At 38.9% G+C, this 13,631-nt stretch overlaps 1 protein-coding gene across 1 annotated transcript in view; it reads left to right on the top strand.

The window, feature by feature from the left end:
- The window catches only part of NCEH1 (neutral cholesterol ester hydrolase 1), a 67,432-nt gene extending 59,198 nt beyond the window's left edge, over window positions 1-8,234 (top strand). The window contains exons 4-5 of the mRNA XM_040248948.1: window positions 4,308-4,479; window positions 6,407-8,234. Of these exons, the coding sequence (XP_040104882.1) occupies window positions 4,308-4,479; window positions 6,407-7,024 (790 nt within the window). The 3' untranslated portion in view covers window positions 7,025-8,234. The remainder of the gene's footprint in view (window positions 1-4,307; window positions 4,480-6,406) is intronic.
- Window positions 8,235-13,631: the final 5,397 nt, after the last annotated feature.

Below are 13,631 nucleotides of genomic sequence, written 5' to 3'. Positions count from 1 at the left end.
GCTCAGGGATTCCATTTCCAGAGTCAGCCCCCCTCAACTCTGGACTCATGTATCTACCTTTGACTTAAGGAGGAGTTTGTCAGTCTTTCTGAGCATTGCTCCATCTCTCTGCTCACTAATAAAGTAGGTAATGAATTAATAGATTGTGGAAATGGCACTGCTTATACCTGGACCATACATAATTATGTACATAATACATAATTATGTACATAATTATGACTTTCTGTCTATTCCTAGAAGCTGGCATGTCTGTTATGACTTACTGTAAGAGAGACTTTGAGGGCTCCAAAAAAGGAGAGCTGCATTTGGCCGGGCTCTTAGAAGTTTTCATGGAGGCAGCTGCATTTGAGATGAGACTTAAACAATGAGAACATTTGATATGGAATTGCTGGGTGAAGGGCACATGGGATGGAGAGAGGGATCAATGCTTTGGGAACAGGAAGAGGAAGATGTGTTCGGAGGATACTGATGGTACGGCTGGATTCAGTAATATTTTGGAACCCTGGCATCACTTGGAGGACTTTTTCTTCAAATACAGATATGCTGGGCTCCACTTCAGATAAAATAAATGGGAATGTTTTGTAGAGGAGCTCAAACCTCAGTGTTTGTTTTTTTTTTTAATAAATCTCCCAAGATTATCCTAACGTGCATACAGAGCTGAGAAACTCTGAGCTATGCAGGGCCTACAGACAGCCCTTGGAGACGTGCCTGAAGAGTAGGTGATTAGGGAATATGGCTTAATATTTTCCCTACTATAACAGTGCTGCTATAATGACAGATTTTACATATAAAAGGTATAAACTAAATTCCCTTTATATTAAAAGGTATAAACTAAATATATAAAAGGTATAAAAATTAAAATTTTGTTTGGGATGAATAAAAATATCATTTTTAAATTATTAAATTTATTTAAAGATTTATCATGTACGGATAATTAAAGATGTACCATGGGCCAGACGCTGTCTCAGGTGATTTGTTTTGAGAGTATTGCAAAAACATTGAAATCATGAGAGAAGTTCTGAGATGTGAGAAATCTACAGCTTTGAGAATTTACTGTTTTGACGAGGTAGTAAGAACACACATGTACATTTGAGGTCTGCGGGTTTTGAAGAATGAGAATATTTTAAAAGGATGTGGCATGTGGGGTGTAAATTTGGATTGTAGCTTTGCCACTTACTAGCTGTTGTAGGCTGGTTATACATCCCCTTTGAGCTGCATATTCACACCCTTAAACCGACAGATTTGCTCTGAGATTTGAGTGAAACCTCTGTAGAGCACCTGGTGAAGTGCCTCACCTAGCAGGAAAAAGTTAATTTTTATAAAGTGTACATATTCATTAAATTGAGTAAGCCTCATTCTCGAGTTTACACCAAATTTTGTTCTTCTGGTAGGAGGCACGTGTTGTAATAGGTAGGCAGAAGCTAAACACTGCAGAGTCATCTATTCTTCACTGAGTTAGGCAAATTGAGACTGTATTTGCCACAAATTCATCAGGTGCTTTAACTCAATACAACTGGGGAGGGAAAAGGCAAAATCCTCTTTGAGTACTTTGCAGGGACACAGCCTTGAACAAAAGCAGCAGTTACATGTATCTATGCATGCTTTCTTTGACTATACCACTCATAAATTTCCTCCTGACTCTCAGTTTTCTGTGTCTGTAATTCTATTACAGAACTATTGTGATGCTTCTCAGGTCAATTCTGAGCTACTTTGAAGGCTCATCTTACACTAGGACCTCAGAAATATCTAGTTTCACTGCATTCTTCAGTCTGTGAAAATAGTATTCTTTCTTAGTGACTAAAATTAGAGAATGTTTCCAGAATGAACAAAGATAAGCGGAGAAGCAGTTTAGGAGACTGACCTTCAAGGAAACCAGGAGGACTAGGTTGTTTACTCTGTTACTTGAGCCAGTTATTAATCAACTCTGGAGGAGGAAATGGCGACCCCCTCAAGTACTGCCGAGAGAATCCCACGTACAGAGGAGCCTGGCAGGGTACAGTCTGTGGAGTCACAAAGAGTGGGACGCGACTGAAGCAACTTAGCACCATTAATCAACTCATAAGATTTGAGGCAATAGAATGTTTTTTAGATTATCAGTTCCTCTTGGTTCAAAAGTCACTAAGATCTTTTGTGAAACAACATCTGAACATTTGATTCACATGTATGTTCATAACATAGCAAAATATGTTCTCACCCCCTGGGCCACCAGGAAGACAGCCTCTCATGCTGTCTGGCATCTTTATGAGACAAAACAGCCTTTATTTTCACACCTTGAGTCTTAAAATGCATTTATTCTTATTTCATTGAAAGAATTAAGAATTCAATTTGGTAATAATGAAATTTAAAAATTGAAACCTCACCCCAGAACTGATGGTAAATAGACTCATATGAGATGACTCCACCTATTGGACAAAGGGGTGTACTCCTACTCCTATCACCCATTATTAATAAATGAACCAAAGATGTGGGAGCTTCCTTAAGGCACTGTGAAAATCAACTGGAGAAAAATAATTTCAGATGATTACTTGGTGATCACAAATGGAAAAGTAGAGAAGAAATTAGAAAACTTATTTTATCTGTTACAGGGCAACCACTAAGGGAATTTCTTATTGCATTCTATGTTTTAAAAGGTCATAATTCCTGAAAGACCAAGGTATACATTCACTGTTTATCAGAGCATTTCACAAATATTTGTTGATCTGATTGTGTCTGCACAGAATGTCAAGATTTTTTTGGTGGCTGCACTGTGTAGCTTTGAGGATTTTAGTTCCCTGACCAAGGATTGAACCTGTGCCCCCTGAAATGGAAGCATGGCATCCCTAACCAGGAGACTACCAGGGAATTCCCAGAATGTCAAGATATTTAATCAGCTATATATCTGGAATTTAGATGGGGGAAATGAATGGCCTGTGTAGAGTAGTATAGAAAAAACTAATTTCTGAGAATAAATATGCTAATTATAAATTGGAAATCAAAGGACTTGAGTATTAACTGACTATTATTAGATTTTAATTAACTGGTTTCTATCCTAGCTTATTTTGATTGGCATTTGATTTATTTTACAAGTTAAATAGCTTTCTATGCCTCAATTTCATTTGCAAAATGAAGATATATTAATACTCAAAAATGGTTTACTAGATGGATGATTGTGTGCTCAGCACATTGATAAATATACACTGGAAACACACAGTCCCTGGTATCAGAGAACACACTCTTAAGAGGAAATACAGAAAGAAGTCATGCTAATATGAGGCAATATAAACAGCAATATACCCCAGCATGTAGAATTATCAAGGAATGGTTGCCAGCTCAGCCCCAGAAGCAAGTGGAGTTATTCTCAAGGAAGGCTTCTTGGAGGAAGCAAACTCTCAAGTAAAACTTAAAGGATAAGTGAAAAATAATAAACAAGGAAAGGAGGGTGGAGACCTTGGGATGCTCCAAGCTGAAACTACTAATGGATTCATAAGATGACATTACAAGAGGGGCATTTGACAAAACCAAGGTTCTTGGGGCTCTTAGGGAATATCAGTCTTAACTAAGTGTACAGAGTTAGAATCCCAAAGAGACTCTAATCTTGAAAAGTAAGGTGGAAGAATAAGCCTCAGAAGTGTTCCAGAGGGCCTGCCATGGGCCTTCTGGAAACTTGGTTTCCCTTTTATTGGTTGACAGCTGACATTTTAGTTTCAACCTTCCAAGGAGCAAACACATTTCTTGGGCTTAATGTCAGGAAGGCCTGACCTCTTTATTGGAGTATGATTTTATTTATCAAATAAATCATGAAAAATACCATGTGGGCTTAATAAACATGAGACCAGTGAAGTGGTTAGTGCTTCCGAGTCACCTTCTAACCCAGAAGTGTAGTGAATGGAACACTGATTTCCAGAAATAGTATTCCAGAATCTGCTGTGGTTCTCTCTGTATTTTAATAATCCGCATCTGCATTTTACTTCAAAGTTTTGTTATCTTCCTTGGTGATAGCTGTAGATTTTTGTTTTGCTTGTTTGGTTTGGTGACTAATAGAAAAAAATTACTATTACAAAATCATTGCATTTTTGGTAAACTGTTTATTTTGTATTGGGGTTTAGCTGATTAACAATGTTGTGATGGTTTCAGGTGAACAGTGAAGGAACTCAGCCATACATATATGACAAAATCATTATATTTTTTAAACTAAGCGTTTGAATTGTATGCAAATAGTTTATTTTTATATTTATTATAATTCCTTACCTGTTTGTTCATAGATTCAAAAGAACCAGTTTCCCTTTAACCTTTAAAAGGCCTGTAAAGACTCTGTGTTTTCTTCACAGATACAGGCTAGTTCCAAAGGTTTATTTTCCTGAGCAAATTCACGATGTTGTACGTGCCACGACGTACTTCCTGCAGCCAGAAGTCTTACGCAAGTATTCAGTTGACCCCGGCAGAGTCGGCATTTCTGGTGACAGTGCTGGTGGGAATTTGGCAGCTGCCCTGGGCCAACAGGTAACAGACATCCCTGAGGTGCTGGTGAAAGGAGGGTGCATGTTAATGTTCAGCAGACAGCACATGTCCGCTAGGCATGGCGAAGGCCTAGCCGAGTAGGCTGGTTACTCAGGGGCCAAGTTACTGAGACGACTGCACTTGGAAACTTCTCAAAGATCTTTCTGAAGTAGGAGAATGGGTCATTGAAAGAAGTGTCATCTCTGAGTCCTTGGAAAGGCCCTGATTACAATTAATGAGAGAAGAGAGCTAGCATTTTAGCATCCTACCCTTGCCCTTGGGGATATGTGTGGAAATTAAGTCTTCTCTGCTCCTTTTCCATGTTGGACTTGAAAAACAGTATTTTTGCTTATGTTTCAATTGCTAAGATTGTTTCCTTAAACTTTGAGCCAAATAAAAAAATTTAAAAGTGTTTGTTAATATAAAAGAAAAAGTTAAATGTTAACTTTTAAGTTAAATGGTTCAGCCACTTTGAATGTTAAAATATATGTTAATCCAGCTTGACTTCAGGGACTTCTCTGGTGGCTCAGACGGTAAAGCGTCTACCTACAATGCGGGAGACCTGAGTTCAATCCCTGGGTTGGGAAGATATCCTGGAGAAGGAACTGGCAACCCACTCCAGTATTCTTGCCTGGAAAATCCCATGGAGGGAGGAACCTGGTAGGCTACAGTCCATGGAGTTGCAAAGAGTTGGACACTACTGAGTGACTTTACTCACTCACTGAGTTTTACTTGGTTAAATTTTGTCTAGCTCTAATGACATCCCAGATCTTGGGCAGCTGTGTAAATTCAAAGATGAGTACATTTTTTTCCTCTCATATAGGTTAAATAATTTAAGAATAGCATTTCTGTCTTCTTACCTCTAAATTTCTTTTGTCATTCTCAAATAGCATCTGCCTTTTCATTTGTGGAATGTCCTGATTTCTTCTCTTTTGCTGTAATTAAAGAACTTAGTTCTCCACTTGGCACTGATGGGTTTGCTATCCACATGTCCTGGTGCACTGGGGAGAGAATCATGGGCTTTAGAACCAGACAGAACTGGGTGGAATCCAGGCCCCCCTAGGGAAGTTGTACGGCTTTGGGCAAGTCTCAGGAAAATGAGGATCGTGCCATCTGAATGAAGAGCTGTTGCCAGGACTTAGTGAGTTGATGTATGTACAGTTCTTGGCATGTACTAAGAACTGCTTTTACAGAGCAATTACATCTTCCCTCAGGATAGGGTTCTAAAGTCTGTTGCGAAACAAAATTGTTTGGCTGAAGTTATCTTGAAGATTGTTTAGTAGCCTGTGAAACACAGTGACCTAGTTAGCTGCCTTTTAGATGTAAAAAATATATCATTTTAGACACTAGAATTACAAAATGAGGCAATATATTTGCATTTCAGGGAGACCTGGGGGAATGGAGTTCTGCAGTGGTAGGGGTTCAGCCACATTCCCATCTCAGTTGCACTCTCAGACACACACTTATGAAGTACAATGGAAGGTGCACTGCCAGCATGATTGAAATTCCCTCCCTCTTACCAGCTGTGAGGACTCGAGGCTCTTCAGAGGAGAGACCATGAGGTCCTGTTAAAAGACTTTGGAGTCCCATCATCTGTTCATTTAGCTTTTCATACCCATGTGCTCTGGAAGAGTCAGACTAGTTTTTTCTCCCCAGTAAGGCACTGCCTTTTGGGGCCTTTCTTGGGAATACAAAACTATCCATCCATAACTCCCAGCATGATGAGTATTATGCCAAAGGATAGAAACAAAGAGTGTTGATGGGCGTTTAAAGACCTAAGAGATCACGTACTTTCAAAGTGTTCACTCAAAACTATGAGTTGCAAACATCACACCTTTCTTAGTAAATATCCAACAGCTTGAAGGCTGGTGGTGATGGTGGTAGCCATTCAAAGTGAAATGAAATAATGTGTTTGCTTTTTCTTCTCCAGTTTAATCAAGATACCAACCTAAAAAACAAGCTCAAAGTGCAAGCTTTAATTTATCCAGTTCTTCAAGCTTTAGATTTTAATACACCCTCTTATCAGCAAAATATGAACACCCCCATTCTGCCCCGGTATGTCATGGTGAAGTACTGGGTGGACTACTTCAACGGCAACTATGACTTTGTCCAGGCAATGATAGTCAACAATCACACGTCACTGGATGTGGATGAGGCTTCTGCCCTCAGGGCCCGTCTAAACTGGACATCCCTTTTGCCCACTTCCATCACAAAGAACTATAAGCCTGTCATGCAGACCACTGGCAACTCCAGGATTGTCCAGGAGATCCCTCAGCTGCTGGATGCCCGCTCAGCGCCACTCATCGCAGACCAGGAGGTCCTGCAGCACCTCCCAAAGACCTATATTCTGACCTGTGAGCACGATGTCCTAAGAGATGATGGAATCATGTATGCAAAGCGCTTGGAGAGTGCAGGTGTGGAGGTGACCCTGGACCACTTTGAGGATGGCTTCCACGGGTGCATGATTTTCACCAGCTGGCCGACTAACTTCTCGGTGGGAATTCGGACTAGGAATAGTTACATCAAGTGGCTGGATCAAAACCTGTGAAGGAGGGAGATTTCTGAAAAGCTTGAGCCCCTCCTGATGACCTGCACCTGCTTTGGAAAGACATTGACTCTTTAGTCGACTAATTTCCTCTCATTACTTATGAATTATGGAATCTCTATTCCCTGCAGACTTCATGTTAATTTAATTTTAAGAAATGCTTTTGAGTAACATAAGTGCAAAAACATCTGAATCTGGTCCTGTAAGTGGGCCAGTCTCTCTGTTCACGTTTTAACCAAATTACTACTAATGCCTACAGCTACAGATAGCAGGGTTAGGAGCTGGAATTAGGCTTGGGTCTTGCCTCCGTCAAGTTCTTTTTAGAAGAAATTCTACCCACTGCGGATGACCTTTAATGAGTAAAGAAAATGTGGGCTCTTCTTCAACTTGCTAGAGTTTACTTTGAGTTCAGAGCAGTGTTAAATATGTGTACTTCAGGGTCAGTGCTGGGTACCAAATGCCCTCTGTTCTTTATGGATGGGTGGTTTTGTTTCCTATGGGAATTTTGGCAAAGCTGTTCTAGCAAGGACAAGTTTCTCAAATGACTTTCTTCCTTTACAGTGTTAATTTATATGATAGCTATCTATAAGTCCAGCTGGATTATGATAATACTTGAAAGTTACTTTCTACCACTATTATTAGAAAATAAGAGGTTGCATGCACTGGATATCTGCACACCATTGTTTTTTGGTTATGCCATCTCCCTGGGGGAGATCTTCTGGGAGCAAATTTATTTAGATTTAGAATAAATGTTCTTTTACAAAACAAGTAAAAATAGACAAGTGAACCAACCCAATGTTTTCATAATGGCTACATCTGACATAAGTTACTAAGAATAGTGTGTATATATTTGGCATAGTCAGAGAAGAAGATACATTTAATATTAAAATTATCAAAAATGCCTTTAGAGGGTCTAGTTTATTCTTGAAAACTCAACCTTTTCACTTGTGTAGCTTTAAAATGGGACTATTTTGGTATATATAATGTATCATTTATTTTTTTAAGTTATTTAATGTTAATATATATAGCTAGACAAGATTTTTCAGGATAAAGTCAGTAAAGAATATTAAAGATAATGATGTTTTTTTTAAAAAAAACTACAATAAGGTTTAAAAAAGTGACTTTAGAATTATATCCACAAGTAATTTTATGGAAAGAGGTAAAATAGCTATTAATATTATTATATATTGAATAAAAAGCCTAAATATTTTGAGTTTATATGTTAGTTATATGTTATATGTTAATAGTTTATATGTATAACAAGTTAAAATAATGAGACACTATGATTACACCTAGTAAAGTCATCTAAGTTCCTAGTTCAGTAACTTAGATGAGATACGCACTGGTCATTTCTGCTGTCTGTGGTTGGAGGAGCTACTTCATACTCTTGTGGTGATACCTTTCATTATCACCTTCCAGCTAGGTCTGAAGTTACCGTATAAACCAAGGTTCATTTCATGTGAAGCCTTCACTGCCAGTGGGACATCCTTGGCTCAGAAAGAAGCTCCAATTCTGATTCGACTTTTATGTTTTTGCTCCTTCCTGCCACTCTTCCTACTGCTTCAGTCTGTGCCTCTTTCAGGCACTGCAGAAAGCAGACATACAGCCAAGCCTTGATACAGTAAATTCACCAGAGGAAAGAAAGTAGAACCTTTTTACTCTTTTGGAAGATAGGTATTTCCTACTTATGAGGATGAAATAACAAATGAGAATCTGCATATTTATTGTTCATTTATTATTTAAGTTATGAGCATTTTATGTACAGAAGTAAATGCAACAGTGAGTATATGTGTGTGTGCTTATGTGTGTATGAAAATAATCATACAGATTAACCTGCTAATGGACTCAGGCAAGTCACTTACCATCTCTGGGTGTTTTGGGCCTGTTCTCTAAAATCAGAGAATTGAACAACTTTATGAGGTATCTTCCAATTATACATTCCAACCATTTTGTCAGACTGGCGAATTGTATTGGCTTCTTCTTCAACAGTGTTTTGTTTTCTAGGTCATTATTCTGTATACACAGACATATGCAAGATCAGTTGTTGTTGTTTTTTTCCCGAAAAAACCTAGACTTTAGTTCTTATTCTATGATAGCTAATCTCCTCATTTAATACTATTCTTTTTTACATCATTTGAAGGAACCAATGTTTGCATCTTATTTTGAGGTTATCCATCTCTAGGGGAGCAAAGAAAATATAATACATGCACAAAATTCCTTAAAATGGCGTTTCTCCCCAAAGTTGTGAGCCAAATTTTATGGTAACTACAGACAATAAATCTAGCCCTTCTAGATGTCCAAAGGGCTCTCTCAGATGAAAAGAGGGAGTGAAAGAAAAAGGGGGTCAAGCACTGTTTCTGATGAAGCATCTCAAGTTTCATTAAAGCTTATATTGAGAATTCCATGGTGGTCCAATGGTTACAATTTGGCCCTTTCACTGCAATGGCCTGGGTTTGATCTCTGGTGGGGGAACTAAGATCCTGCAAGCCATGTGGCAAGGTCAAAAATAAATAAAGCCTTTATGTATGTGATAATGACTTACAGTGTATCCCACCTTGCTTGAAGTTTTCCTTGGAATAATAATTGGGAATCATGATACACAAGAACCACTAGATGCAAGAGGCGCTTGTTGTTTAGTCGCTAAGTCATGTCCAATTCTTTTTGTGACCCCATGGATTGTAGCCGACCAGGCTCCTCTCTCCATGGGATTTCCTGGGCAACAATACTGGAGTGGGTAACCGGTTCCTCCAGGGGATCTTCCTGACCCAGGGATTGAACCCACGTCTCCTGCAGTGACAGGTGGATTCTTTACCACTGAGCCATCAGGGAAGCCCACAAGAGAAGCTAAACCAACCAAAATCTGAGTGCTAAGAATTCCTTTGGGAAACATACAGAGTTTATGTTGAAGATATTTTGGTTTGAAATGAGTTTATTTTAAGTTTTGTTCTTATAAAAAAAAGTTTATGCTCTGCAAATTGATTTTTTTAAGTGTTATGGCTTTGTTTTCCCATTTTAAGAAAAGAAGTGGACAATCTTTTTATAATGTTGTTTGTGAAATGTGAACATAAATATATGATGAAAAAATCCATGCTATAAAATATAGTGAAGTATAAATTAGTTAATCTTTTATCATTGATTTGTGAAGAAGTTAAAGACTTGTATAATTATATTTGGGAATATAATATTTTGTGCATGATCTTTTAACCTTTGACTTTTGCTTATTTCTCACTGCAAAGGGGAAGGCAGATTTTATGAAGGATTTTGGTAGCCAATCTATTTTGTAAGATGAAAATCCACAGTGGAGGTAGGAAAGTATAAATCTGTTTGATTCATGTTTGTAAATAAACTGTCTCTGTCTGGGAATGTGCCTCTTTCACTTCCCCTCATTCATTTTCTGGTTCCCATCTCCCTGTCTCTCCATATCCAGGTCCCTAGCCATAATGCTGTGCAAATCTTCGCCCCCTGGAGTCCTCCAGCTCCCTTTAAATTACTGAGAAGGGCTCAGTGGCCTCCTTTATGGTATTCTTTTCATGTCTGGATACACTATGTGCTGCTCATACTGGAAACCTGCCTTGAACTGGCTAGAATATTCATAAAAACTAGGCAGACCCTGCAACAATCTGAGGACTTTCAGTACACATTAAGGGTGTATCACAGTGCATATGAATTTGTATTTGAACAAGTTCAACCAGAGAAGTATTGATACCACTGAAGGCAAGTTTTCACACTAACCCTGACATTACAAGCAAAGCTAATAATTTCATGATTGAGTTTGTTATGCTCAGTTTACTTCAATATCATAGGAATTAATAAAATTTTTTTTTCAAAATAAATTGATTTGGTTCTAAATGGTCACATACGTGTGGATAAATTAGATTTTCCTATTCAATTAGAGTTATTTTCATCTGCTCCAACAAAACCTCTGGTGGGGGGCTATGTTTTGCTGGTGGGATCCTCTAATGGTTCCTTTGGGGCATTTACAATGCACTGTACGTTTTAGTATTGCTTTTTCTTGTGATCTTTCTTTTTTAATCCCCCATTTTTAAAAATCTCATATTTTCCAACAGATCCCTTATTTAAACATCTAGAAGATACTGATATCAGCACGACATTCCTGTGATTTGAGAGATTGGAAATGTAAATATGATTTACAGTAGGCATACATGTATTGCTTAGCCCTGTCACTTAGCACCAGCATTTTGTTATTAGAGAGAGAGGCTGGTGACATTTCGTGTCTTGTTTGGAATGTTCCTCCCAGATATTTTAGATTGAGAGCTCCATCTTCTCACATAGACTTTCTACCCAGACTAGCTATTTGTTACTGTTTTTCTTTCATAAGAGTAGAGTTTTCCAGTTGCTACTTGACATGCAGTGGTTTAATATATGGACTGTGGAGGCAAATATGAGAATCCAGATGGCTCCTGTTAGGCCAGACATTAAAAAGTTTTGTAAACACATAAAACAATGCCACACTTCTCACTCGTTTGTGTTTGGAAAATTTAGTAATTTTTTTTCCCTCGTAAGATATAGCTTAAGGTAACATGTAATAACTAAGTACATTATTAACTATTGAGTTGGCCAGAAATTTTGTTTAAGATGTTATGGAAAAACCCAAATAATTTTTAGCTAATCCAATATGTTTAAAACTTCTCAGTTTTAATTTCTAATACAGTAAACATCAATAAAGTTCATATGAACAACAGTTATTTGGGGTCCTCAGTAGTTTTTATAGTGAGTAAATGAGTGAAGTCGCTTGGTCGTGTCCGACTCTTTGTGACCCCATGGACTGTAGCCTATCAGGCTCCTCCGTCCATGGGATTTTCCAGGCAAGAGTGCTGGAGTGGATTGCCATTTCCTTCTCCAGAGGATCTTCCCGACCCAGGAATCAAACCCGGGTCTCCAGCATTGCAGGCAGACACTTTACTGTCTGAGCCACCAGGGAAGCCCAGTTTTTATAAATGTAAGAAAATTATGAGACCAAAAGAGCTGAGAAATGCTGTCATATAGCATCATTCCTGGGCAAGCCCTGTGTATGGTGCTAGGCTGCAGTCAGCCAAAACCAACGTACAGTTCTGCACACACACCATGTTCCTCTTACCTAGTACTCTTCTCTACACTTGCCCTTGCCCTTTCTTGTCTTCCTTTGCCAATCTGCTCCAGGAAGCCTGCCCTAACTCCTCCCTCCTTGGGATTTTTAGAGGTCTCTCCTCTGGCCCCATATTGCACTCAACACATAGCAGATGATGGCCAGTTAGTGGGTCTGACTTCCTCACAAGACTGTGGGATCCTTGATGCATCATGTCAACATCAATTTTATAACTTCAGTGCCTGACACAGTGCCTCTCATGGAATAATGACTCAATAAATCTTTGCTGAAGAAATGTTTTTATGTTGTCACAATTAAAACAGTGTTATTTTCAATGACCCACCCTTATGGCAGAAAGTGAAGAACTAAAGAGCCTCTTGATGAAAGTAAAAAAGGAGAGTGAAAAAGTTGGGTTAAAGCTCAACATTCAGAAAACGAAGATAATGGCATCTGGTCCCATCACTTCATGGGAAATAGATGGGGAAACAGTGGAAACAGTGGCAGACTGTTTTTCTGGGCTCCAAAATCACTGCAGATGGTAATTGCAGCCATGAAATTAAAAGACATTTATTCCTTGGAAGGAAAGTTATGACAAACCTAAACAGCATATTAAAAAGCAGAAACACCACTTTGTCAACAAAGGTCTGTCTGGTTAAGGCTTTGGTTTTTCCAGTGGTCATGTATGGATGTGAGAGTTGGACTATAAAGAAAGCTGAGTGCCGAAGAATTGATGCTTTCGAACTGTGGTGTTGGAGAAGACTCTTGAGAGTCCCTTGGACTGCAAGGAGATCCAACTAGTCCATCCTAAAGGAGATCAGTCCTGGGTGTTCATTGGAAGGACTGATGTTGAAGCTGAAACTCCAATACTTTGGTCACATGCTGCAAAGAGCTGACTCATTTGAAAAGACCCTGATGCTGGGAAAGATTGAGGGCATGAGGAGAAGGGGACGACAGAGAATGAGATGGCTGGATGGCATCACCGGACTCAATGGACATGAGTTTGAGTGGACTCCAGGAGTTGGAGATGGACAAGGGAGGCCTGGCGTGCTGCAGTACATGGGGTTGCAAAGAGTAGGACAGGACTGAGCAACTGAACTGAACTGACTGAAAAGTATGCCTGGTGCCATTATATATATTTGTTTATTTACTCTTAACACAAAAATTTGTTTGTTTTTGTTCTCCACGCCTCCCTTACCCCCCTCCCCAAATGTTTTTCTTTCTACTAATTCATTCAAGACATCCGGTCAACAAATGAAATCCTGGTGACTACAGAATATATTTTAAAATTCAAGGCGATAGCCAGCAGAGGGCGCTCTTGAAAGTAGACGGCATTAGCCATCCATACAGAAGCTTGTTTCACCTGGAATTTTAAAAGAGATTTCCTAACAGCTGATAAAAGGTAATGACTACCCACTCCAGTATTCTTTCCTGGAAAATTCCATAGACAGAGAAGCCTGGCGCACTACAGTCCAAGGGGTTTCAAAGAGACATGACTAAGCAACTAAGAACTTTCTCCACTATGAA

The sequence above is a fragment of the Oryx dammah genome, unplaced genomic scaffold (genome assembly GCF_014754425.2).
Source record: "Oryx dammah isolate SB20612 unplaced genomic scaffold, SCBI_Odam_1.1 HiC_scaffold_2, whole genome shotgun sequence".
In the NCBI taxonomy this organism is placed as follows: Eukaryota; Metazoa; Chordata; class Mammalia; order Artiodactyla; family Bovidae; genus Oryx; species Oryx dammah.
The sequence above is the reverse complement of the archived record's forward strand: the minus strand, read 5'-3'. Positions and strand labels throughout refer to the sequence as shown.